The sequence below is a fragment of the Heterodontus francisci genome, chromosome 18 (assembly GCF_036365525.1).
Source record: "Heterodontus francisci isolate sHetFra1 chromosome 18, sHetFra1.hap1, whole genome shotgun sequence".
Classification (NCBI taxonomy): domain Eukaryota; kingdom Metazoa; phylum Chordata; class Chondrichthyes; order Heterodontiformes; family Heterodontidae; genus Heterodontus; species Heterodontus francisci.
Window position 1 is genome coordinate 65,265,672 of NC_090388.1, and position 26,566 is coordinate 65,292,237.

Below are 26,566 nucleotides of genomic sequence, written 5' to 3' on the forward strand. Positions count from 1 at the left end.
TTTATTACTAAAGTTTTATTAGTAATATTAAGCTTTACTAACAGTAGTGAAGTTTTAGTAGTGGGGCTTAGTAGTAGTGTTTATTACTTATAAATGAATTAAGAAAAATAAATTAATTAACACATAATAAAGATGTCAGGGCAGGTGATGCTTTGCAGCTGCAGTATGTGGGAGCTGGTGGATGCCAGTGTGGTCCACTGCAAACACATTGGTAGTGGCTGTGGCTCGAGGAGCTCTGGCTCAGTCATTGAGCTGGAGTTCTGAAGAAGGGTCTGAAATGTTAACTCTGCTCTTTCCACAGATGCTGCCAGACCTGCTGAGTGATTCCAGCATTTCTTGTTTTTGTGTAAACAAATACTTTGTCTGTCTTCATGGAGGAAGATATTTAAAAACCTCCCAGAAATACTAGAGAACTAAGGGACTAGCAAGAATGAGGAACTGAAAGAAATTACTAATAGTAAGAAAGGTAGTACTGGAGAAATTAATGGGACTGAAGTGGATAAATCCCCTGGACCTGATGATCTCCATCCCAGAGTGTTGAAAGAGGTAGCTGTAGAGATAGTGGATGCATTGATGATGATCCATAATTTTTATAGATTCTGGTGTGGTTCCTGAAGATTGGAAGGTAGGAAATGTAACCCCACTGTCAAGAAAACATGTTATATCAAATGAGGATTTTTAATTCATCGGTTGGAAACTTGCATTAAACTTTTAAAAAGAAGCTGGGATCCTACAGTTAACTTTTAAAAAGCTGGCAGCCAAGATGGCCACCACAATTGGCATTGAAATACCTCACATTCCAGTACATCAAATCAGATGCATGTCTACTGAGGTTGCAATGTCTCATGAATTTGGAAACTGCTAACAGCTTTGCTTCTAATGGCATAATCATTCAAAGCCATCTTGGAACACTTACAGTGGAGTCATATCTCCAGGGGGTGAAAATTGAAACAATGAGACTCGAGAGGGACTGAAAAATAACTAGAATCAAATCTAATTAAACTGCAAACGAGGACACTGGACAATCATGTAACCACCTCCCCATCTGTGGAAAACTAGCTGTCTTTTGTAAAAGGACAAGCTTGTGAGACTTTGAAGCAGCCATGCTTTGAGTGCTAACCAGACAAGACCCCAGTGGGGGTGCTCTCTCTTGCGATAACATTGCAAGATTGAAACCTGACTGTGTGACACCCAAGTCTACCATGTCTACAGTTAGAGATCCTGGGGAGGAATGCCACCTACAACACTGTCTCTAAGAAAAACCCTGAACCAGGTGGGCTAGCCACAAAGTACACTTTTACCAGCTGGAGATGTCAAGATCGCAATTTTAGCCGGAAGATAACAGAATTATCCGACCCCACAGACTGTACATCATTTTTACTTCTAATCCCTAATCCAAACTAGACTATTTCTTATCACTCTGTACTCTATTTGTGTGTGTGTGTGTGATTCTCGTGAGTGAAAGTGTAGTGTCGTTTTATTATTTTATCTAGATCGTGTTTAGATTTTAAGTACAATAAACTCCCCTCTTTCTTTTTTTTAAACTCCAGAAAACCTGTCTGGTACTTCTATGAACACAACAAGGGTAACAGGCAAAGCATTCATTGAAGTGGTAAGCATATTCACTGTTTTTAAAAGGAATAAACTATGTTGCAGTTCAACAAGGACAAGATGGGAGCCTTGTGACACCCCACCCCCCCCCCCCCCTCAACTGATCATAACCCCACTATTTAAGAAAGGAGGGAGAGAGAAAACTAGGAACTATAGAGCTGTTAGCCTGACATCAATAGTAGGGGAAAATGCTAGAATCTATTATAAATGTGATAACTGGACACTTGGAAAATAATGGTAGGATTGGGCAGAGTCAACATGGATTTATGAAAGGGAAATCATGCTTGACAAACCTGTTTGGGGGGGGTGGTTTGAGGATGTAACTAGCAGAATAGATAAGGGGGAACCAGTGGATGTTCAGAAGGCTTTCGATTAAGGTCCCACACAAGAGGTTAGTAAGCAAAATTAGAGCACATGAGATTGGGGGTAATATATTGGCATGGATTGAGAACTGGTTAATGGACAAAACAGAGCAGGAATTAATGAGTCATTCTCAAGTTGGCAGGCTGTGACTCATGGGGTACCACAAGCATCAGTGCTTGGGGCCCCAGTTATTCACCATCTATATCAATGATTTGGATGTGGGGACCAAATGTAATATTTCCAAGTTTTCTGATGACCCAAAACTAGGTGGGAATGTGAGTTGTGAGGAAGATGCAAAGATGCTTCTAGGGCATTTATAGGTGAAATGAGTGGGCAAGAACATGGCAGGTGGAATATAATGTGGACATGTGAAGTTTTCCACTTTGGTAGGGAAAACAGAAATGCAGAGTATTTCTTACATTGAGATTGGGAAGTGTTGATGTCCAAAGGAACCTGGGTGTCCTTGTTCACAAGTCACTGAAAGCTAACATGTAGGTGCAGCAAGCAATTAGGAAGGCAAATGGTATGTTGGCCTTTATTGCAAGAGGACTTGAGTACAGAAGTCTTGCTGCAATTGTATAAAGCCTTGGTGCAACAACACCTTGAGTATTGTGTACAGCTTTGGTCTCCTTACCTAAGGAAGGATAAACTTCCCATAAAGGGAGAGCAACAAAGGTTCAGCCATCCTGCGATGGCTGAATTGCCCTCTGAGGAGACTGGGTCTGTATTCTCGAGTTTAGGTGATCTCATTTGAAGCATACAAAATTCTTACAGGGAAGGCTGGGTGGGGTGCTCTAGAACCATGAGACCGTCTCTGAATAAGAGATAGGCCATTTAGGACTGAGATAAGGAGGAATTTCCTCACTCAGAGGGTGGTGAATTTTTGGAATTCTCTACCCGAGGGCTGTGGAGACTGTCATTCTGTATATTCAAGACCGAGATTGATAGAGTTCTAGATATTAAAGGGATGTGGGAATAGTGCAGGAAAATGGCAATGAGGTAGATCAGCCATAATCTAGTTGAATGGCGGATCAGTCTCTCAAGGCCGCATGGCCTACTCCTGCTTCTATTTCCTATGTAAAAGCAAATCTCTCTCAATCAGAAATGATAGAGGCTTACCTGATTTCCACAGTGTTAACACTGATACTTGGACTTTTTTGCAGTGAATACTTGAGGGATAGCCTAAAGTAAGGTACATAAATAACATTAGTTTCATGAGGTGTCTTTATTAAAGTAAGCTTCAAACTGAAATTCAGAGATTGCAGCCCAAATTTGAAAACACAAGTTAAATGCAGCTTGGCTAACTCTGGAATGATGAATGTCCTATATAATCACCAAATTCAGGGAAATTAGAATAACCATATTATTGAAAAGTAATATTAGATGTTCTTACAACTATATATGGGTTCAAGCCTCACTTCAGGACTTGAACATAAAATCTAGGCTGGCACATTGCATGCAGCTCAGCAAGTGCAACAATGACATTGACAACATTACACAGTGCCCAGGAAGAACATAAGCATTCCTAAGCATTTCGAAAAATAAAAAGTTAGTGCAGTTCAGATACATTGTAAGCCAACATTATACAAGCAAAGCAAATATGATCACACTTGCCTCAGCAACCTTGTGTATGCCAGAGATGTGTTCTTGTTTATTTCCAGGTTCTGAGTGTGGATGAGACAGTATTTACTTATTCTTACTTGCATCATGATGCTCTGGTGCTGCTTGTGGTTGCAGGTGAGCCCTCACCTCAAACAATCATCTGTCGGATATCCTGGAGTTGGACCTCCAAACTCAAACTAAATAGGCCAGTTCTTATCCTTGTCTGTTACCAGCCATTTCCCTCTTCGTTGCTGGATAACTAAGTGCTGCTGGCACCCATTCATTAGTACTTCACCCTGTAACATTCCCAGTGTATCATGCCTTGTGCACTAGGAGCATCAAGTATATAGTGAGTTACCCTCACAGTATAGCGCAAGGTCAGCCAGTTGTTCCACAGGTGTGCACAGTGCCTGATGCACAGGTACTACTGTCAGGAGTGTGCTATCTATCCAAAAGTGAATAACAATTGCACTTCACCTATCAGTTATCATTTCTGCTGTTGATGCGATCCCTATGCTTGAATTATAAAGACTTGTATGTTTTTATTTGATTCATGGGATTTGTGCATTGCTGGCTAGGCTAGCATTTATTGCCCATCCCTAATTGCACATGAGAAGGTAGTGGTAAGCTGCCTTCTTGAACTGCTGCAGTCCTTGGTGTAGGTACACCAACAGTGTTATTTAGGAAGGGGGTTCCAGGATTTTGACCCAGTGACAGTGAAGGAATGGTGATATAGTAACAAGTCAGGATGGTGTGTGTCTTGGAGGGAAATCTGCAGGTGATGTTCCCATGCAAATGCTGCCTTTGTCCTTCTAGGTGGTAGAGGTCATGGGTTTGGAAGGTGCTATCGCAGGAGCCTTGGTGAGTTGCTGCAGTTCATCTTGTAGATGGTGCACACTGCTACCACTGTCGGTGGTGGATGGTGTGCCAATCAAGCAGGCTGCTTTGTCCTGGATGGCGTTGAGCTTTTTGTGCTGAGGCTGCACTCATCTAGGCAAGTGGAGAATATTCCATCACACTCCTGATTTGTGCCTTGTAGATGGTGGACAGGCACTGAGAAAACAGGTGAGTTACTTACCACAGAATTCACTGTCACATCACAAGTACCCTAAACACAAGTGTTGGGACCAGGCGAGAAAGGTGTCTAGGGGTCTGTTACTATCTTCAGCTGATCTTCTTGTAACAGGGTTTAATTTTAAACACTATTTTAAGCTCCCCCTTTGTGAATTCTTGTTCACAGCTTTCCAATTATAGGGCGAAGAAATGAGCACAAACAGGCTTTCTTTGGTTTAAAGAAGAAAAGTGAAATTTATTAAACTTAAACTCCAGTACGGGTCACATCTATGGATATATGACACACACACGATATACACATTCAGATAGGGACAGGAAAGAGAAGAAAAGATAAAGTGGAACAGTTTGAGACAATACCTTGTTACTGTGCTTCGAACTCACTGTAGTCCTTGATTGAAGATATGGTCTTGTGTTTCATTGGGGCCCAGTATTCTTAAACCTTGTTCATGTAGGAGACTTTTCTCTCTGAGTTTTCTTGTCTTCAATGGTTTCCGAAGCTGGTGAGAGCAAGATGAGGGCAGACAGGAGAGGAGGCAATTCTTGCTTCAGTTCCAGGAACACACAGTATTGAGTTCAAATTCAGTTTTTCCAATTTAAAATTCTTATTAGTTAGCCAGCAGGTGGTCACGTGACTAACTGGTTTGACCAGGTCTCTTCTATGTATTGGGGCAAGGACTGGTTCCTCATTGTTCCAACACTGTCTGTTACTATGCAAATGTCTTTCCAGACAGGGGCTTGTAATTTTAAGTTTTAATGTTCATGTGGCGAAATCATGTGTACCTCAGTCTTGGCAGGTGGGGGGTTTGCCTGACGCAAGAAATAAGTTGCACATTTGACTGCATTGATATGAGGCCTAAGCTTAGGGAAAGAGCGTGCATTAGGGTTTTGACAAAAATGATGTACAAACTAAAATAAGATAGCAGGATTCATGGAATCTTCCCTCATCACCACATTAAATCATAAGCCTACAAATTCACATCCATGCAATGAAATTAAGCCACAGACAGTTGTTACAAAGTTAATCAGGAACATGTTTCTGAACATATATAACCTTTATATTGCAAAATGTTTGGGGGGGAAAAAAAATCAGCTGCTCAGCCTACTGAAGCTGATATTTTGCTTTAGTATTGCAATTTCTTCAACTTACGTGGTGTTAGTGGTTGAACATATGGAGCTACTGGAGTCCACTAAATTGGAGATAAAGGTTTCATTGGTCAAGTCGATTAATGTTCCATTGGCTGCCAGTTGCAGACTGGTAGCATGAAAGAGAATGCACGTGTTTGTGCCATTCATTACATTTAAGGGTGGGTATTGAACAGAGCTAGTTGAATCTGTGCTCATTAATCGCCGTCCAGTTTGAATCACCCCATTGGTAGTTTTTCTCATAACCTGAAACAGTAAAGAGAATGCCTGATAAAGCATTTAACAACAAACAGTAGCAACCAGTGACCCTAACAAATGACCCTCCTATTTACATATCAGTCATCTGCACCTAGGCCCTTAATTTGGCAAAATAAACCATCACTTCCATGGTGCATAAACTTGCTTCAGGATTCATGTATATGACACCATTTTTGCACACAACTTAATCTGGTCTTTTCTCAGTCAAGTCTCAATATTACAAGGCCAGTTAAGCCATTTTCTTTTAATCGCAGTTTGTGCTCCTCTTTGCGTGTCTTCTACAGTATAACTATTTGTTCTTTCTAAGTATTTCACAATGGAATGAGGAAGTGAGGTGCATCAGTGTCTGCCTTGAGGGATGGAAGTAGTACAGTATCTCCTGATGCTGGCTCAGTGGATGGCCCTGCAACTACAGCTGCCATGGGAATTGATGCAGTGGGTGCTGGAGCTTATATACCATCTGCCCAGTCATTTGAGGGAGGTGGTTGGGTGTGCCAGCTGTGGTATCACCATATAAAACGATATTAAATGAAATGTGAACATGCCTGTAAATTAAGTCAGCAAATTTCTTGTTCACGTGCTCCAAGTTCAGTATTCACTGTTTCAGCTCCCTCCTCCCAGACTGTTGTTGCACTGGCCTTCAATGGAGAGTGGCGCTCTCCATCAGAAAGGACTTCCAAATTGCATCATTCAATGGAGCTATTCTAATTTGAAGCTCTTATTGCAGCCATTTCTCCCTCTCTCTTCAGTAGTGCCCAGGACTAAGATCCTCCAGGTTTAAGCACATGCTGAAGCTCTGATCAAATTGATCTTTCCAAAGCACAATTATAACATCATGTTTTGGTCTCATTGTACACTGCCCATCTAGTATGTTACATTTCAGGTATCAAGCTTGAGTTATTTTCACCTGTGCCAGATATGTATTTGGGAACATTCTGCAGTAAATCCTTGAAAAGATTACAGAATGTTCTACCACAATTCTGCTTTTACTTATTTAACAAAACTATTTGAATAAACTGAAGAAACCATTCTATATTTTTTGTGATTGATGACAGACAAGTTAATAAGAGCACTTCATTAATTAAATCTTATACTACTATCATGCACACTGGAAGTGCAATGATACAACACTCATGGACTAACTCTGAAGAGTTATGAAAAATAGACTTTGTCTTTAAAAAGTGAACCTTTATTTTAAAAAGGAACAATGGTCCAAAATGGCCACCAAAGTAAAAGGGGATTGGCCTTTTGCACCTTTAAACTGTCTGACAAAGGACAAATCTTCAAAGCTAAAAGGTGTTAATGGAACCCATCTTGTATCTATTCTAAAACATCCCAGAATTGAATGTTGTCTTCTGAAACAAAGGATATGTGAAATAGCCATATCCAGGGCCACTGAGATCACCATGGGGAAGAAATGAGAATGTCTTCTACCAGGGGGTGAGAAGTGACAGTTTTACTTTTTAAAAAAAAAAAATGACATCCAGAGAGAAAGAAATACTTACCCAGCAGAGAAGCAACATTTAACAACTTGCATTCCTGCAAGCCAGAAAGCCCACGCTCTGCTGAAAATTCTGACATCTACATCAGACAATAGTGAGAACTAGAAGTAACCCACTGTCTTCAACAGAACCTTCAATCAAGAGAGAAATCTACACTCCTCTCAGGCCTGCATCCATCTGGAACTTGATTTCCAAGGGAGTTCAACAGGTTTATCGTACTCTTGCCCTCCACTAAAAACCATCTTCCTTTCTCCCTTCTCTATCTGTTGTTTCTTGTTTGTGTGTGTGTATGCGAACAACCATATGAGTGGATGCGGTTGCAACAATTTTGGGGTAAGGCGTATTGATCAATAAACAACTGATTTTCTGTTTTGTAAAACCTACAAGAAAACCTGTCACTGTCTGTTTATTCGAAAAATAAAACATCAAGGGGCTAAACTCTAATACAAGTACACTTGCTGCAGTCAGGTGGGGTTCTGAACAGAGGGAACCACACATGTCACGCCACATGTTCGGAACAAATTGGAGGCTTGAAGCCAGGCTCTGAACCACCAGATAAACAAGGTATTTGAAAAACGGGAGAAAAATTGACCTCTAAAATTGTGGAAAAATAACCAAACAGTTTTCTTCTGTGTTTTTCTCTACAGTGCTGGAAACAAAAGACATGGCTACATTTAATGCTAAGGAGTTTGTAGAGCAGGGAGAGATATCCCATGATAAGTTAAACAAATTAAGTGTTGAAGATCTAAAAAGCTTAGCGACAGAGGTGCAAATCACCTTCAGACAAAAAGCAAAAAAACCTGAACTAGTGAAAAGTCTAGCCAACCATTTCAAACTTGCCCTTGAACTAGAAGAGAACAGCATGGAACTAGAGACTGAAAAAACCCATTCTAGCTAGTATGCAGTTGCAGATGAAAAGGGAAGAAATACAGGGCTGGATTTTGTGCTGGAGGGAGTTGCTCCCGGCACCAGGCCGAAAAGGCAGGGGGATCCCCACCTCTGCTTTTTCGTCCCCGCTGGATCAATCCTCCGGTCTTTTAGATTCAAAGTTTTAGGAGGTGGGATCCCCATTCCTGCAGTATCGGCAGCACCACTAGGAACGGTGGCCACTGACGATACTGCAGAGGCCTTGGACCCAGGCCCAGTGGTGGAACCTCGGAACAGAGGTAGGCGAGGTGCTGGGGGGGGGGGGGGCGGTCACGGAGGGTAAATTGGTTCCCAGTGGGTCCTCCATGGGCCACATATTGCCCACGAAGGAAGGACCCCACCCCTACAAGCCTGCAGGGAAGGCACCTCATTTTACAAGGCGCCCTCGCCTCATGGCGTTGGTAAGATCCCAGCAGTGACGGGAAGAGACCCTTAATTGGCCATTAATATGCCATTTAAGGGCCTCAATTGGCCTTTGGGCGTGATGGTCATCGGCCTATACCGTCCGGGGGAAGATCACTGGGTGAAGAGGGGTTGTGGAGAAATGATGGGCCCTCTGCCCCACTACCCTATCACCCCCATCTTGATACTGGGTGACACCCCACCTCAGGGTGGGGGGAGCATAAAATCCAGGCTGTATTTTCAGTTACAAAAGGAAAGAGAGGAAAAATAATTTCAGTTGAAATGAGAGGAAATCGAATTACAGAGCGTTGAGTTAGAGACTGAAAACCCAAAATGAAAATGCTATCAGCCACTCAAACCTTATCCCCAATTGAGAGCAAAAGTTTGATTTGCTGAGACACTCAAGGCTAGTGGCAAAATTTAATGAGGAGGAGGATGAGTCATATTTTCTCTCATTTGAGAAAATAGCTACCAGGCTAAAATGGCCAAAAGAATTCTAGACTTTACTCTTACAAGGCAACTTTCTAGGTAGGACCTGTGAAGCTTTTTCTCTGTTATCAGAATAAAGTTCTTCTGATTATGAACAACTAAAACTGCAATATTAAATGCATATGAACTAGTGCCAGAAGCATATAGACAGAAATTCCGAAAAACCTGGAAAAGACCCACACAGACTTGCATTGAATTTGAAAGAATCAAACATATGGCTTTTGATTGCTGGATATGGTCTCTCAAGCTAAAATGCTCACATGAAAATTTGGGAGAAGTGATGTGGCTGGAAGAATTTAAAAATAGCATCCTGAGTAGTATTAAAAACACACATCAAAGAGCCCACAAGAGTGAGGGAAGCAGCTAAAATGGCCAATGATTATGAATTAATACACAAATCCCTAACTCAGAATAAATTTGGGTCTAGTAACTCGTACAAGCTAGGAAGAGATAGTAGGGATGCAGAGGAAGCAGTAATAGGCTCGAGAGAAAAGGGGAGCAGGGAAAGGAAACCTGACAAGTCTCCAACTTTTAAAAGAAACCCATGTGATAAACCAATAGGACTCCGCCTGACATGTTTCCAGTGTGGCAATTCTGGGCATGTCTGGGCCAATTGTTGGTATGCCATAAAAACAGCAGGAGGTGCTACAGTCAAGCCTCTGTCTGTGGCTTTGAAAGTTCTTTGGCCTCCTTGTCTCGGGAGACAATGGGTAAGCGCCTGGAGGTTTGTGGAGCAGCGCCTGGAGTGGCTATAAAGGCCAATTCTAGAGTGGCTATAAAGGCCAATTCTAGAGTGACAAACTCTTCCACAGGTGCTGCAGATAAAATTGGTTGTCAGGGCTGTTACACAGTTGGCTCACCCCTTGCGCTTCTGTCTGTTTTCCTGCCAACTGCTAAGTCCCTTCGACTAGCCACACTTTAGCCCCGCCTTTATGGCTGCCCGCCAGCTCTGGCGATTGCTGGCAACTGACTCCCACGACTTGTGATCAATGTCACAGGATTTCATGTCGCATTTGCAGACTTCTTTAAAGCGGAGACATGGACGGCCGTTGGGTCTGATACCAGTGGCGAGCTCACTGTACAATGTGTCTTTGGGGATCCTGCCATCTTCCATGCGGCTCACATGGCCAAGCCATCTCAAGCGCCGCTGACTCAGTAGTGTGTATAAGCTGGGGATGTTGGCCGCCTCGAGGACTTCTGTGTTGGAGATACGGTCCTGCCACCTGATGCCAAGGATTCTCCGGAGGCAGCGAAGATGGAATGAATTGAGATGTCGCTCTTGGTTGACATACGTTGTCCAGGCCTCGCTGCCATAGAGCAAGGTACTGAGGACACAGGCTTGATACATGCGGACTTTTGTCTTCCATGTCAGTGCGCCATTTTCCCACACTTTGAAAGTTATAAGCCTGTTTTCTAATATAGCTCAAGAGCAGAGCACTTATCAGAACTTTTTGCACAAAGAAAAAATGACTCCTTTTGTGTCCCAGGCACCAGGCAAGGAGATAATCATCCTCAGGGCTACTGGTTGTTTTCAGACCCTACTGGCAGCCAAACTGATAGAAATGCCACCGGAAAACGGAACTAATACCACGGTATTAGTAAAAGGGCTTATTGGCAAATTTTTGAAGGTTCCCTTATTTAAAATATATCTACAAAGTAAGTTGGTCACTGTGGTAGTCAGAATCATTCCAAGCTTACCCATACAATGGGTGGATCTATTGCTGGGCAATGACTTGGCAGGATGCACAGTTTCTGAGAGTCCAGAGCAGTCCACGAAGACTGGAGAAACTGAGGGGCAAAAACAAAACTGCAGAGGGCTGCAGAAGTACCAAAAATCACACGGGGAGATAGAGCCAGAAGAATTTAAAAGGGCCCAGATAGAGCCAAAAAGATTTACAGAAGCTAAGATAAAAGCTGAAAGAAAAGCAACAGAAATACGATTAGCTGAACCTTTTTTTAAAGATTTAAATAGAGACGAAGAAAGTTCCCAAGAAGGAAAACCAAGAGTGAGGGAGATGCCTCACCTAGTTGAAGTGCCATAGGGGAGTGCAGTGGCAGCTGGACAACTACCTGTGAGCAGTAGTGTCCCAGAGGACATGGGGCAGATTAGGGAAACACCTATCTCAGAAGTAAAAGGAAGATAACATACCATAAAGTGAACCACACTTGTGAGAATCACAAGAAAACTAAGTGAGGTTCGCATGAATCTACTCACTGAAGAAGCACACACTACGGTTCCAAATCCAAAACGAATCAAATCCAACAATTTAGAGTCAGAATGCAGCAAGAACAAGGGGCCACAATAAATTCCAGATGCCTTGCAGGGCTAAAAAAAACAACTTATCACCCACTATCACAGTAGAAATAAGAACTATCAATGTGCCAGAACCTGAATGGTTAATGCCATGTATTGTGGAAGCAGTAGTTAAGGGGTTAAAGCTTGTACAAACAGGGAAGCTTACCACAAGCAATAACAGAATTTTGCATACTACAAGCTTCACCAACAATCACATGGTCCTGGAGATTAACATTCCTAAAGTAGTACAAACTGGTGTGAGAGAAACTACAACCCCATTTGACAACATGTAACCAAAAAGAAATGCAATTTTTTGATGGTACCTCATCCAAAGGAAGGATGATGAAGAAACATAAACTTAAACCCCAAATGACTGTTACAAGCAATGCCAGCTGTAGCAGTTGTAAGATGGAGGAGTGAGTGAAATGACTCTGTACAGTGGTGTGACCCTAAACTTTCTTACTATTTGATTTTTCCATTTTTCTGAATCCAAGAAACAAACAAAATAAAAATGAAATCCAAGGAATTTCAATTTCTCCTTTTGGGGGAGATGTCACGCATACCGGAAGTGCAATGATACAACAATCATGGACTAACTTTGAAGAGTTAGGAAAAAAAAGGACCTTGCCTTTAAAAAATGAACCTTTATTTTAAAAAGTGAACAATGGCCCAAAACGGCCACTGAAGAAAAAGGGGATTGGCCTTTTGTGCATTCAAACTGTCTGACAAAGACAAAGGACAAATCCTTCAATGCTAGAAGGCGTTAATGGAACCTATCCTACACCAATCCTAAAACATTCCAGAATTGAATGTTTTCTTCTGAAACAAAGGAGGTGTGAAATAGCCACATCCTGGACTATTATGCAATCACCATGGCGAAGAGACGAGAATGTCTCCTACCCGAAGGTGAGAAGTGACACAGTTTTACCTTTAAAAACAGAGCCAGAGAGAGAGATACTCACCCTGGAGAAAAGCAACATCTAACAGATTGCATTCCAGCAAGTCAGAAAACACATGCCCTGCTGAAAAATCCAACATACACATTAGAAAGCAACGAGAGCTAGAAGTAGCCCACCGTCGTCAACAGAACCTTCAATCAAGAAAGAAATCTATATTTATCTCAGAAATTGATTTCCAAGGGATTTCAACAGGTTTACCATAACCTTTCCCCCCGCCCCCCACCCACCCCTACCTTCCTTTTTCCCTTCTCGATCTGTTTCTGCTTCTTTGTGTGTGTGTGCGCGCGAGCGAATTCGTCAGTGAATGCAGTTGCGACAATTTTAGGATAAGGCGTGCTGATCAATAAACAACTGATTTTCAGTTTTTTTAAATCTACAAGAAAATCTGTTGCTGTCTGGTTATTTGAAAAATAAAACCCCAAGGGGCTAAACTCTAATACAAATACACTTGCTGCAGTTACTGGGGAGTTGAACAGTGAGAACCATCCACTTCACACCACGTGGTCGTAACAATACACAGATTAAAAATGCGGTTATAGGAGACCATATTTTATAGATGAATTAGTCAGGAATTGCACCTGTGAACAGCAGTCAATTTACAGCACAGAAGGAGGCCATTCAGTCCATCGTGTCTGTGCCATTCAACACTGCTGACTTCCATAAATCTGCTGTGTAAAAAATCACCTATTGCAATTCAGAATCGAGTCAGTATTAGGCTACTGATTTGAGGAAATTATTCTTGATTTTTTTTCTAATCTGAAGATATTTTTTCCCATTTTCTCTCCATGCCAACAATGCGAAATAAAATCCAAGATTTGTGCAATCCCTTTTGTTTAATTGAGCCGAAGTGTTTTGCTTTCATTGAAAACTGAATATTGAGCAATGTAGTCGAAACCTAAACACCATCTTCATAATCATCTTCACTCACAAAAACAGAGACAATTAATTCAGATGTTAAAATGAATCCATTTCATGCATACTTGACACTTTGTCTGACATCTGTAGTTTATTGATTATGATATTTAGACCAAGGTAAGTTATTTGATCCTTTGCTTGCAGTGAGGAGCTTCGTTAAAAGGGAGCACGGATTTGAGATAGGGTTTTAATTCAATTATACCAACTCTCTGACCCACACACCATAGGAACAAGGCTCCCCACATATGATAATGATGGTCATGGGGATACAATCTATACTTTGTCGATAGCACAAATGCATGGAAGTTTGACACACAGGGGGACTGTAAATAAAAAAAAAACTTAAAGACGATGTAGACAGGTTAGCAGAGTGGACAGACAGGAGGAAATGCACTCCTGTCGTCGAGTTTCATGGTGGGGGTGGGCGGAGAATAGAAGCGGCAATGGCCGCCATGGCACCTGACGCCAGGATTGCTAGTTCCAATCTTCCTGGGCATGGCGAAGCTCTGTGGCGGCACCTTCACCACTCTGCGATGGGTCCCTACTTTAAATATAATAAGTACCTCTTGGTATCCATTTGAATGTAATTCACCACGATCTTACCATCCATTCCCAATCTTGAGCTTGATGTGTGGCACTCATGCACCTTCACTTCCCCGTCCATGAGAAGCTGGCACCACAGAGACGGGGAAGAGGTCAACTCTGTATTGTGTGTATGAATAAGTGGGGGAAGGGGTCAACTCACATTGTGTGTTGGATTGGAGGGGGGAATGGGGACAGGGGCAACTCTGCATGTGGATACACGGTTTGCAGGGCTGGCAGCCTTTTAAAGATAGCACCAGCACCTGCTCCTGCATCAGGTGATGCCATTCACAGCGTTGCCAATGCCACCCTGATCACATGATGGGGCGGGGGGGCGGCGGCCGACGTCATTATGTTATGTTAAGCGTGGGTCACGGGTAGGACGGCTGCCATGTTCCACGGACTACAAAATCCAGCCCAAGGAATGGGAACAAACACTCAATGGAAAGACACTGAAGGGTCTGGATGAACTGAACTGGGGTTCAAATACGTAACTCCCCGAAAGTTAACATGCGGGTGGATGAAGCTAGAAAAATAGGCCAAGAGCATTTTGGACTTCATAAATTGAAGTATTGAGTGCAAAATTAAAGAAGTAATAAATTTACACAAAACGTGTGCAGGCCACATTTAGAGTACTATGTGCAATTTTGGGTACTACATCATAGAAAGCACAATACGGGGCAAAATAGCATAGATTCACCAAGTTGATGGTAGGGATGAGAAACTATAGAATGAGGAGAAACTTCAGATGTGAGAACTACTTCCACTGGAGTACAGAAAACCGAGAAGATTTAATGGATGTTTTTAAAATTATAAAGCGCTTTGGTAGAGTGTAAAGGCAAAGGCTATTTTCTCTGATTGGAGAGTAAATTATGAGAGATCATCAATTTGAAATTAGCACTAAGAATGTGAAGGAAGAGGTTAGGAGAAATTTCTTCACACAGAGGATTGTTGGAACAGGAAATGTTTTGTCACAAGGGGTGACGAACACTGAGAACATTGAATGCTTTAAAGGAAAACTGGATAAATAATTAAAACAGAGGAAGAAACAGAGCTATGGGGAGAGTGTAGGACAATAAGGTTTAGTCTAGATAGATTTGGTACAGACATGATGAGTCACATGGCTCCGTTCTGCGCTGCAAACATCTGTTAGTTCTATGTACTGTGCAGCTCCAGTTGATAATACTACACAGTATACCACTTTGACTTAAACAGCAGTTAGTATGTAGAGCTTTTTGTTTTAAAATAAGGAAAATAAATCTTTAAAAACATTTCATGGAATGAAGAATCTTTCTGCATCTCTACAGTTTTTACAATTTCATACTAGCTTTCTGAGACCTATTTCCAATATCTCTTATAAACTCTCAAATAAGTGACAAACTACTTACAACTACAAAATGCCAGGTAAATTTAGTTTAGCTCCTTTCCAGCTCCCTCCCAATCTCACCCATACAGTTTCCTTCGTATTGGCTTCTTTTTCTTTTCTTTTTGTGATCACAGACACACAGGAGGGAATTTTGACAGGCAAGGGGAAGCAGGTTTCAGTGCATGCAGTTAAAGGTCTGCAAAAAAAAAAAACCCCAGCCCGACAGAACCACATCCAACCCGGCCCGAGTCCTTCCATTTTTTTCCCCGCATCTGACCATCAGTTAACTTGCCTTCCGTTTTTCACTTTGTTGCTGATCTGCACAAGCTTAAAATAACCTGTAACAATACCACATTTCTCATCCAAAAATTAAATTAACGTTGGAGCCACTTACCTGTGATAGAGCGTGTCCGACCCGATCCGACCCGAGCCCGAATGCCGGAACTGGAAGTGCAATCCGACACATGTTATCGGGTCCCGTCAGATTCGGGTCAGGTAGCAGGCCTTTACATGCAGTGAGTTAAATCCCCTAAAAGTGATGTCAGTTCAGGATACTGACATCATCCCGCCCACTTCTGGGTTTCACTTGGACAAGTGTGAAGGTGAAGGTGAGCGGGGAACCATTCTGTAGCTGTTGGGTAAATTATTGAAATATTCAAATAGTTAATTAAGCGTGTTTTAACCAAGAATTCTGGCTTTAACAAGCAGTGGACCTATTTTCTGAGCTGGCAGCTGTTGCCAAGGTCACGGAGGAGGACTTCTTCAGTGAAACTAACAAGTTGGAAAGGCTTTGATTAGAGAAACTGAAGAGCTCCAGCCATGGCCAGGTGAGAGGCTGCTCTTCAAAGCACTTCTTCCTTAGAGAGTGCTATGATTGCTTGACAGTTGATTGCCAACTTCTTGGAAGTCACTTCGCCTGTCCAGCACTTCACTCCTCTTCAGCTGCACTTCCCTGCTGTCAGCCTTCACCACACATGTGAACAGCGTATGCAGCTCTACCTTGCACCTCTGATGAAGAATAAGAAGAGCAGCAGCACCAACACCAACATCACTAGCAGCAGCAGCAGGAGCAACAATAGCACCAGCTGCCTTCTCCTCCACATACCCCTCCACAGGGCAGAGGGGATAGATACAGAGATCCAGCTCAAAGGAGGTGAGACCCCCAACACAGGGTCTACAGGTAGAGGATCAGCTCTCTTGACATGTTCGAGCATCAGTGCCTCAGGCTTTCATGGCAGGTTATTGCTGACATCTGCAGCCTCCTGGAACAAGAACTCCTTCCCAGTGGATCAATTGGACACCCATTGTTGATGGCCATCAAGCTGTCTGTTCATGTTGGAGGATTCAGCAATAGTAATGACATTGAATATCAAGGGGTGATGGTTAAATTCTGTCCTGTTGGAGATGGTCATTACCTGATACTTGTATGACACAAATGTTATTTGCCACTTATCACCCCATGTCTGAAAGCTGTCCAGGTCTTGCTGCATGCAGAGACAGACTGCTTCAGTAACTGAGGAGTTGAAAAAAGTGCAATCATCAGCGAACACCCCACTTCTGACCTTATTATGGAGGGAAGACCATTGACGAATCAGCTGAAGATGATTGGGCCTAGGACACTACCACGAGGAACTCCTGCGGTGATGTCCTGGGGCTGAGATGATTGACCTTCAACAACCACAACCATCTTCCTTTGTGCCAGGTATGACTCCAACCAATGAAGAGTTTTCCCCTGATTCCCCTTGACTTCAATTTGACTAGGGCTCCTTGATGCCATACTTGGTCAAATGCTGCCTTGATACCAAGGGCAGTCACTCTCACCTCACCTCTTGAATTCAGCTCTTTTGTCTATGTTTGGACCAAGGCTGTAATGAGCTGAGTGGTCTTGTCAGAACCCAAACTGAGCAGGTTATTGTTGAGTGCCACTTGATAGTACCATTTATGACACTTTCCATCACTTTCATGATTGAGAGTAGGCTGATTGGATGGTAATTGTTAGGATTGAATTTGGAATTTATTCTGCTTTTTGTGGATAGCTCATATATGGACAATTTTCCAGTTGTCAGGTAAATGCCAGTTGCACAGTGGTAGCTGTACTGGAACTGCTTGGCTAGAGGTGTGGCTAGTTCTGCAGCACAAGGCTTCAGTACTACAGCCGGGATATTATCGGGGCCCATAACCATTTGCTGTATCCAGTGTGCTCAGCTGTTTCTTGATATCATGTGGAGTGAATCGAATTGGCTGAAAACTATTTTTTGTGATGGTGGGGGCCTCAGGAGGAGGTAACTAAGAAAATGCAAAATAATGCAAATTAGGGAAGAAAATATAAAACTTCTACACAGAATGAATGGACAACTATCAGCAAAGGTACAAGTTGAAAGAATTTAGGAGTTAGAACTGATTGTTTCAGTAACTATCGACTGTAGCTGTTAATGAGGCTGTTATTAACCAGGCCAATCAACAACGAGGATGCATCTTCAAAGGTATTTAATTACAAGTCATACAGGCTACTTAATCCTCTATAACTCATTGACAAGACCACATTTTTGGATTATTCTATGTTGTTTTGGGCATCTCATGTCAAAATGACATTGGTGTATTGGAGATTTTAATCAAGAATATCAAGGATGATTATGAGGATTCAATTCTGAAGGGAAACTCACAGAACTAAGAATGGGTAAGTTATTCGTGATGTCCAAGCCAATATTTATCCCTAAATCAACCCACATAAATGACTCTTTTTTTATTGTCACTTTCAAAATCACCACAATCTCTCCATCTTACTTCTGTCAGACAGAGAATATTCAGGCTGTAACTTTCCATTTCCCTCTTGACATTTTCCTAGCTTCCCCTTTCTCATCATTGTCCTCACATTCTAAGTTCCCATTCTCACCAATTTTCCATAAGGATTTTGCATGTTGATGACCTGGGAGGCCTTTCCTCCACTCCCAGAAGTGACACCAAGCATTTTGTTGGTGCCGTTAATGTTGCTAGTCATCTAACTTTGAGTTATGTCAGCCATGAGCAATTTAACTGGGAAGGAATACATGAGGTGTTTTCCCATTGTATTCCTCATGTGTGCTTAAAGGAATCAAAAGGTCTCTTCCCAAAGGATCCTCTGACTGTAAGCAGCTGTTGTCCCTCCAAGTTCTAGCTCTTTGGCCATCACCGCTGAAAATTCACTGGTTCTACCTTTGGCCATGGGGCCCTTACCTGGGCCTAGGACAACTCACAAAAGGGCAGGATTGTCTATCCCTTGAGGTCTCAAATTCTCTTTGACATCTATGTGGAAGCGATAATAAAAGAAACACTAGAAAGCTGTCAAAGTAGCAAGTCAATTGGTGAAGGTAGTGAGATTTGCAGATGACCAGGCCCTAGTGGCTAGCACAGCAGCAGATCTACAGATACTAATGGATAGAATGAATGAAGTGATGAAAGCTTACAGAATGAAAATTAATGTAAAAAAAAGTCAAAAGTGATGAAGATTGGAAAAATTAATGGTGGGATAGCACAGGTCAAGATAAATGGCAAACAGCTGGAAGAGGTTGTCATAATTTAAGTATCTGGAAGGCATCTTGTCGGAAGATGATTACAGTCATGTAGAAATCAGAGCCAGAATACAATGGCAAAGAATACATACTCCAAACATAAAGAATTGCTCAGTATAGGAATGAGTAGAGATCTTAAGAAAAGAATTATCAAGACTGTGATTTGGAGTGTGTTACTGTAGGCGCTGAAAGGTGGACCTTGAGAAAAGCAGACATCCAAAGACTAGAAAGTTATGAAATGTGGTTGTGGAGAAGGATGGAGTGGGTCATTTGGAGAGAACACGAGCATGAAAATGTTCTCAGGATGGTGGAGGAGGATAGCTCTTTAGAGAATACCATCAAGAAAAGGCAACAAAGTTGGGTCGGCCATATTCTAAGCCATGAGACCTTGCTGAAAGAGGTGACTGAAGGAAGATTAGAGGGATGTAGAGCAAGAGAGAGAAAGAGAATGATGATGTTAGACAATGTGAAATTGAAAATGGGAAGCTCCTATGAACAACTGAAGAGGAAAGTGCAAGACTGCAAGATGTGGAGAAATGAGCAAAGGACCTGCCTTTAGTCAGATCACTATCACACATAACCACAAGAACAGATTATCTAGTCATTATCACGTTACTGTTTGTGGGAGTTAACTTTGTGCAAAATTAGTTTCCATGTTTCTTGCATTACAACAGTGACTACACTTCAAAAGTACTTCATTGGCTATAGAGTGCTTTGAGATGTCCAGTGGTCGTGAAAAGCACTATATAAATGCAAGTCTTTTCTTTTAACTGAACTTCTGTTCATTGGATAAGAGATTGAGAGATGATATGACACAGCTCTCCACAATGTTGAAATGTGTGGATAATGTAAATGTTAACTGGTTATTTAACTGGGACTGTCGAACTTGAGTTCAAGAGTACAATATTAACAAGCCACAATTGGGATAAGAAATTACAAAAACTCCCTTACAGGATAGTTGCCAGTAAAAAGCAGTTGGTCCTGCACTAATTAATTCCTCTAATGTTCAACTGGATAAATGTCTGGTACAGGATGAGATAATAGGTTTCAAATGTAGTCATAGATGATCTAACACTATACAAAATACAATAGTTCTTGCGCTGCCGAGAATATTAGTGATGGTTTCTGAATGGAACTGGTTATGGCTAAAAAATATCAGGTGCATTCTTAGATTGTTACATGATGATTCATTCAATTAAAGTCATGGGTCAAGGAGAAGCTTCACTGTCTTGGAAGTTTCACTCTGATTATTTGCAGAGTTGAGTAGATTGAGCACAATTTATGACATAGTACATTTTCCATGGTTCCTTGATGAACTTGATGAAGATTGATGAACTAAGGGGATTTTTCTTATTCCATATGTCATGTTCTTTTGTTCTCTCTCTGAACAGGTTAACATGAGTGGAAAACTTTATACAGTGTGTTTGATGAATCAGTGTCAAAATGAATAGTGCATCAACAAGTTAGATTTATTCAATATAGCATTGTTTTTAAATGTGTATAAAAGAGGCTGGGGAAAAAAAACATGCTACATTTATGATAGTGGGACAAGACATTTATGTGGATTATGTGATTGAAGGGAACAATATTGTGGATGTCAACCTGTCTCAAAACTGATGTTGAATTTTAAGTTCTCCCAATTGTGAAAGCTATAAATGCTGAGGTGCAGGGTGGCCTGATGGATACATGTCAGGTTAGAAGCTGGAATAAGGCTACGCCCAATGATCATCAGCTCTCATTGTGCTCACTCGGATCAAGAACGAAGAACAGGAAGGATGCTGATCACAAATGGCACAGGAGTGATTATCTTTAGAGTGGGAGATCTGATCTACATTTGTACAGCATGTTTAGAAAATTATAGCAGTGAAAATGTTTACACATAAGTAAAGAATGTCGTGCAGGCCCACACAATGGGCTGAATTTTACCAGCCCCTCAACGTCGTGGGTTGTGGTGGGCCCGTAAAATTCTGCCGGGTGAGGCCCACCTCGATCCCTGACGTCGAGAAGGCCCGCCGCATTTTCCAGTCATGGCGGGACCGTGGTGTAGCCTCCCCACCCAGCTCGGCGGCAGCACCCCAATTACCATAGCAGCCTGCCGTTCCACACTTTCCGCATTTTTCGCTGAATGGGGAGCTGTCACGTGTCGTCCTATTCACGAATAGGAAACCCAGACGGAACAACAGTACAGGTAAGTTTGGGATGATCGGGGTCTCAGCTCTGCATTCTTAAAGGGAGGTGGGAGAGGGTCTGGGATTACTGGAGGGAAAGCTCTGCAGGCATGAAGGGAGGTACTGTCTACCCTCCCTCCGTAAACAATGTATGCTCTGCGTTTGTTTGTGTGTGTGAAGAATAAGAGGCAACCTGATTGAAATATATAAGATCCTGAGGGGTCTTGACAGGGTGGAGGTAGAAAGGATGTTTCCCCTTTTGGGAGAATCTAGAACCAGGGGTCACTGTTTAGAAATAAGGGGTAGCCCATTTAAGACAGAGATGAGGAGAAATGTTTTCTCTCAGAGGGTTATTAGACTTTGGAACTCTCTTTGCCAAAAGGTGGTCCCAGAGAACTGGAGAATAGCCAATGTTGTTCCTTTGTTTAAGAAGGGTAGCAAGGATAATCCAGGAAATTATAGGCCGGTGACCCTTACATCAGTGGTAGGGAAATTATTAGAGAGGATTCTTCGGGCCAGCATTTACTCCCATTTGGAAACAAACAAACTTATTAGCGAGAGGCAGCATGGTTTTGTGAAGGGGAGGTCGTGTCTCACTAAGTTGATTGAGTTTTTTGATGAAGTGACAAAGATGATTGATGAAGGAAGGGCAGTGGATGTTGTCTATATGGACTTCAGTAAAGCCTTTGACAAGGTCCCTCATGGCAGACTGGTACAAAAGGTGAAGTCACACTGGATCAGAGGTGAGCTGGCAAGATGGATACAGAACTGGCTCTGTCATAGAAGACAGAGGGTAGCAGTGGAAGGGTGCTTTTCAGAATGGAGGGATGTGACTAGTGGTGTTCCGCAGGAATCAGTGCTGGGACCTTTGCTCTTTTTAGTATATATAAATGATTTGGAGGAAAATGCAGCTGGTCTGATTAGTAAGTTTGCGGACGACACAAAGGTTGGTGGAGTTGCAGTTAGTGATGAGGATTGTCAGAGGATACAGCAGGATATAGATCGGTTGGAGACTTGGGCGGAGAAATGGCAGATGGAGTTTAATCCAGACAAATGTGAGGTAATGCATTTTGGAAGATCTAATGCAGGTGGGAAGTATACAGTAAATGGCACAAATGGCTTTGGAGAGGGTACAGAAGAGGTTTACCAGGATGTTGCCTGGTCTGGAGGGCATTAGCTATGAGGAGAGGTTGGATAAACTTGGATTGTTTTCACTGGAACGACGGAGGTGGAGGGGTGACATGGTTTACAAAGTTATGAGTGGCATGGACAGAGTGGAGAGTCAGAAGCTTTTTCCCAGGGTGGAAGAGTCAGTTACTAGGGGACATAGGTTTAAGGTGAGAGGGGCAAAGTTTAGAGGGGATGTGCGAGGCAAGTTCTTTACACAGAGGGTGGTGAGTGCCTGAAACTTGCTGCCGGGGAAGGTGGTGGAAGCAGGTACGATAGCGACGTTTAAGAGGCATCTTGACAAATACATGAATAGGATGGGAATAGAGGGATACGGTCCCCGGAAGTGCAGAAGGTTTTAGTTTAGGCAGGCATCAAGATCGGCGCAGGCTTGGAGGGCCGAATGGCCTGTTCCTGTGCTGTACTGTTCTTTGTTTGTTCTTTGTGGTGGAACCAGAGTCTTTGAATATGTTTAAGACAGAGGTAGATAGAATCTTGATAAGTAAGGGGGTGAAAGACTATCGGGGATAGGTGGTAATGTGGAGAAATCATTTCAGCCATGAACCTATTGGATGGTGGAGCTGGCTCAAGGGGCCAAGTGGCCTACTGCTGCTCCTAATTCGTATGTTCGTAGGTAGTGGAGTCAACAATCTTGGAGTCATTTAAGAGACAGTTAGCTGCTCTGATGAAGTTGTAGTTATCTCTAGATGGATGATCTAAGATGGTTTGAATGACTCTCCTTGCTCCTAATTATGTTGCGAACAGTTACATAAGTTTATTATTTCTGCCTATAGTTTTGTACCTTTACCTTATTGGTTAGTCAGTTGCTTCAACATCATAGTAATCTCTCTGAGAATCAATACATTCTTAAATGGGATACCAAGGTATGTCAAGATTGGGAGAAAATAAAAAGTATATACAATGTTGGCTCAGAGAGCCTTTGAGACATCTGTCATCCAGATGTTGCATGAGATTGAAATGGGACAGCAAGTTTAAATAAAGCATATAAACTATTATCAGCTAATGGGTTAATGCTAAACATGGAGGAACTTCCAGCCATAATTGGAAGTCTTGTTTTTGTATTATTACTCACCACAGAAGGTCTCAGCGATGTATAAATGCCAGAAAATTGTAGTCCTTTCCTTCTCAAAGTACTAGTTGTCATCCCAATTACTTTATCTAGAAATTAAATTTTCATGATTTATAATATGCAAACCATACCATTTTAAAAACAAAAATAGGTCCGTCAATGCTAACATGGTTGGAATACATTTAATTTATGAACATGAGGGGAATGAATACTGGCCTGAGTTACTGAATGAATGCTCATCTGAAATAAGACACTGGGCTGAATTTTCATCCCAAGGATGAGGTGGGTTTGGAGGCAAGCGTGCCATCAATTTCTTGCTTCTGGCCACTGTGCCAGTCTTGTAACTTCCCACCTCTGGCTTATATCCAGGGAGGCGGGTTCTGGGTGGGGTCATGACACGTAACTTATCGAATGACAGACGGACCCCCCGCCCCCCGCCCCGATGTAGCTTGAGCCCACAGATGGAATGGTGGCGGCAGACCGGGGAAGGATGGGGGGGGTGCTCCAGAGATGCATCCTGCATAGCAGCCCAGCATGCATCCACTGGGATGTGAGGACAGCTTCCAAGGCCGCAGGCCATCCTGAGGAGGGGTTCCCCCTCTGCAATGATAGCCTGGCAACTATGGCCACAGTATATTTTTGTTCTGTCTTGAGGCACCCTTGCGGTCTCCCACCTACAGCGGCATCTCCTACTTCTCCCAGTGGGGCTGCCGGCTGCTCAGAGCCTTGGGCCCACCCGTTGGCCCTCCCAGCTCTGGAAACTGCCCGCTGTTCTTAATGGGATGGGGGTCCCGGAGGCGGCCTCCTTGAAAATCTCCTCCAGGGACCCGCCACTGCCACTTCCAAGTTCCCGCCCTAGAATTAGCCTGGTGCTCGGATCAAGAACCTGGAATTAAAATTCAGCCCACTGTACCCAACACTCACTGCTTTAACAGGATTGGGTTAGACCACAGATCCAAGTTGTGTTTAAATCCTGAGAAAGTGAGTAAGTTTCCTCTCCATTGTCTCGCTCTCTGTGCTTTATTTATTAAAACAGATCCACTGCCATTTTGAACATTAAATCTGACTAAATATTTGTACAGGAAAATTCTTAAATATTATAGTTCACTATTTTGAACTTGAGCATATAACCTTTTGTTTTTAACTTGCTAAATTTTACACAGTTTTTAAAAGTGTTGAATGAGAACAACTAGATTTTTTTTGCATCTTTACAAATAGGTTAGTTAATCATTTTGACAACATGCTAATTTTTTTGAGAATCAACACCTTCATTGTTGGGACACTAAAAATATTGAGTTTGGGAGGAAAAAGAAAAACTACAACATTGAGATCTTGTCAGCAGATCCCAGTGACCTATCGAGACAACTGCCATCAGGACAGCTCCAGCTGGAGAATGAAACGGGATAGCAAGTTTAAACCTTTGATGCGATTGTAGCTGTTACTATTTTTGGAGAAGGTTGGGAACAGGAAGAGGGTGGGAGATGCCAGCAATGCAGGTGAAGAAACTATGCCTATTTTGCCTAAAAATCTCACTGAAATTCACTTCCAGAATGCAGATTTGGAATGAAGTAAACAAAGAGAGCACCCACTGCTTTATTCACTCAAGCATACCCAAGTCCCACAATCCACAAGCACAGTGCAAAGTGGAAAGGTGGTGCACTTCTACAACATCTTTGAGCAATCTACCTTGTCCTGGAACATTTCCAAAAATGTGACTCAAAGTTAACCTATAAGCAACCAGTTAAAACTAGTTCCAACTTGTGCTTTAAGCTTTCTCAGAATGTCTGAATTACAGCAAAACGCAGGTGTAAGGTAACAAGTGGAACAATAATGCTGATTTACTAGTTAATTATAAACAAAAGTCAGATATTAGATAATTTAATCTTTTGGCAGGAAAAAGTTCAACTATTTAACTTCAGAGTGGAAAATCTTGCTCAGGATTTTCATTGTGAAGAAATCAACTTCTCAATAACAGTTAACCATAAAATAATTTGTATTGATTTAAACACATTTTAACATTTACTTCTCTCAGTTTGGGAGAATATTTGGAGTTATATGAAGTTATGCCATAAAACATATAAAAACAATGCCAAAGACAGTTAAAGTTGAGTAATCACACTTCGTCAGACTCCGAAAACATGCAATTACATTTAATCACATTTTCTTCCCAAACATTCTGAGTCAATTTGTTTTGATAGAAAGTCATCAAACCTCAATATCCAATCACTGGTTTTCCAAAGCGACTACCCACAAATCAGAACCTTGCCAAGACAGTTGTTCAAGTGAATTATTGAAGAGGATCAACTTTAAAACATTGTTCAGTTCTTTTTATTAATGGTTATCTTTAATGGGATACAGCCAATTAAAAGTGTCAACACATTGGGAATCGGAACAACTTGCTGTTTAACAACATAAGAAAGCATTTCAATCCAGCTGCTTCCATAATTTATTCTATCACAACATTTACCTCATCAATTTAATATCTTGAGCAATTGTTATGCATCAATACTAATATAAAACTCTGTTATACTTAGCTGTCTCCCCATCTCCACTATTACCTCTGACCTGTTAACTTCTACAGGCAAAACCCACCTCCTTCTAGCTTCAATAGTACATAAATCAAGAGTATATTTTGTCCTGTGAGATGTTTGAGTATAGCTATCCAAACCATCAGGTGGGCAATAATTGTAAATTCAGTCTTTAACATATTTAAACCAAGGAAAAGTAACAAAATAAAAATCAATCTTACCATTGTCAGCTAGACTCTGCGCCAATTTCAAATCATTTGTGCTGTTCATTAAAACAGTTATTTGTTAATATAAATGTGTTACTGTGATAATTATTAACACAATTGATAAGCATAATTCAATCACTTGCACTCTTTGAAGTTAATATTGCAGAATTCATTCACGGCTGCTATAAGCTGAACTCTCAAAGGCTCATTCTGAGATCCCTATCTTTGGTCCATCATCAGAAACATAAAAAAGCTCACTTTAATATAAAACTGTCCACTTGTTTCTTACTCTTCACCTCAACGAAATTACATTCTTTATAGGAGTCCAGCACCAAACTGATCAGTACAACTAAAAGAAATCTGCACAGAG

General features: G+C 41.9%; 1 protein-coding gene across 1 annotated transcript in view; it reads right to left on the minus strand.

The window, feature by feature from the left end:
* Window positions 1-26,566, minus strand: part of LOC137379878 (V-type proton ATPase subunit S1-like) — a 78,372-nt gene that overhangs the window by 7,220 nt on the left and 44,586 nt on the right. Inside the window, exons 5-8 of the mRNA XM_068051278.1 lie at window positions 26,212-26,252; window positions 23,466-23,551; window positions 5,798-6,039; window positions 3,094-3,156 (exon numbers count right to left, since the gene is read on the minus strand). Coding sequence (XP_067907379.1) covers window positions 3,094-3,156; window positions 5,798-6,039; window positions 23,466-23,551; window positions 26,212-26,252 — 432 coding nt within the window. The remainder of the gene's footprint in view (window positions 1-3,093; window positions 3,157-5,797; window positions 6,040-23,465; window positions 23,552-26,211; window positions 26,253-26,566) is intronic.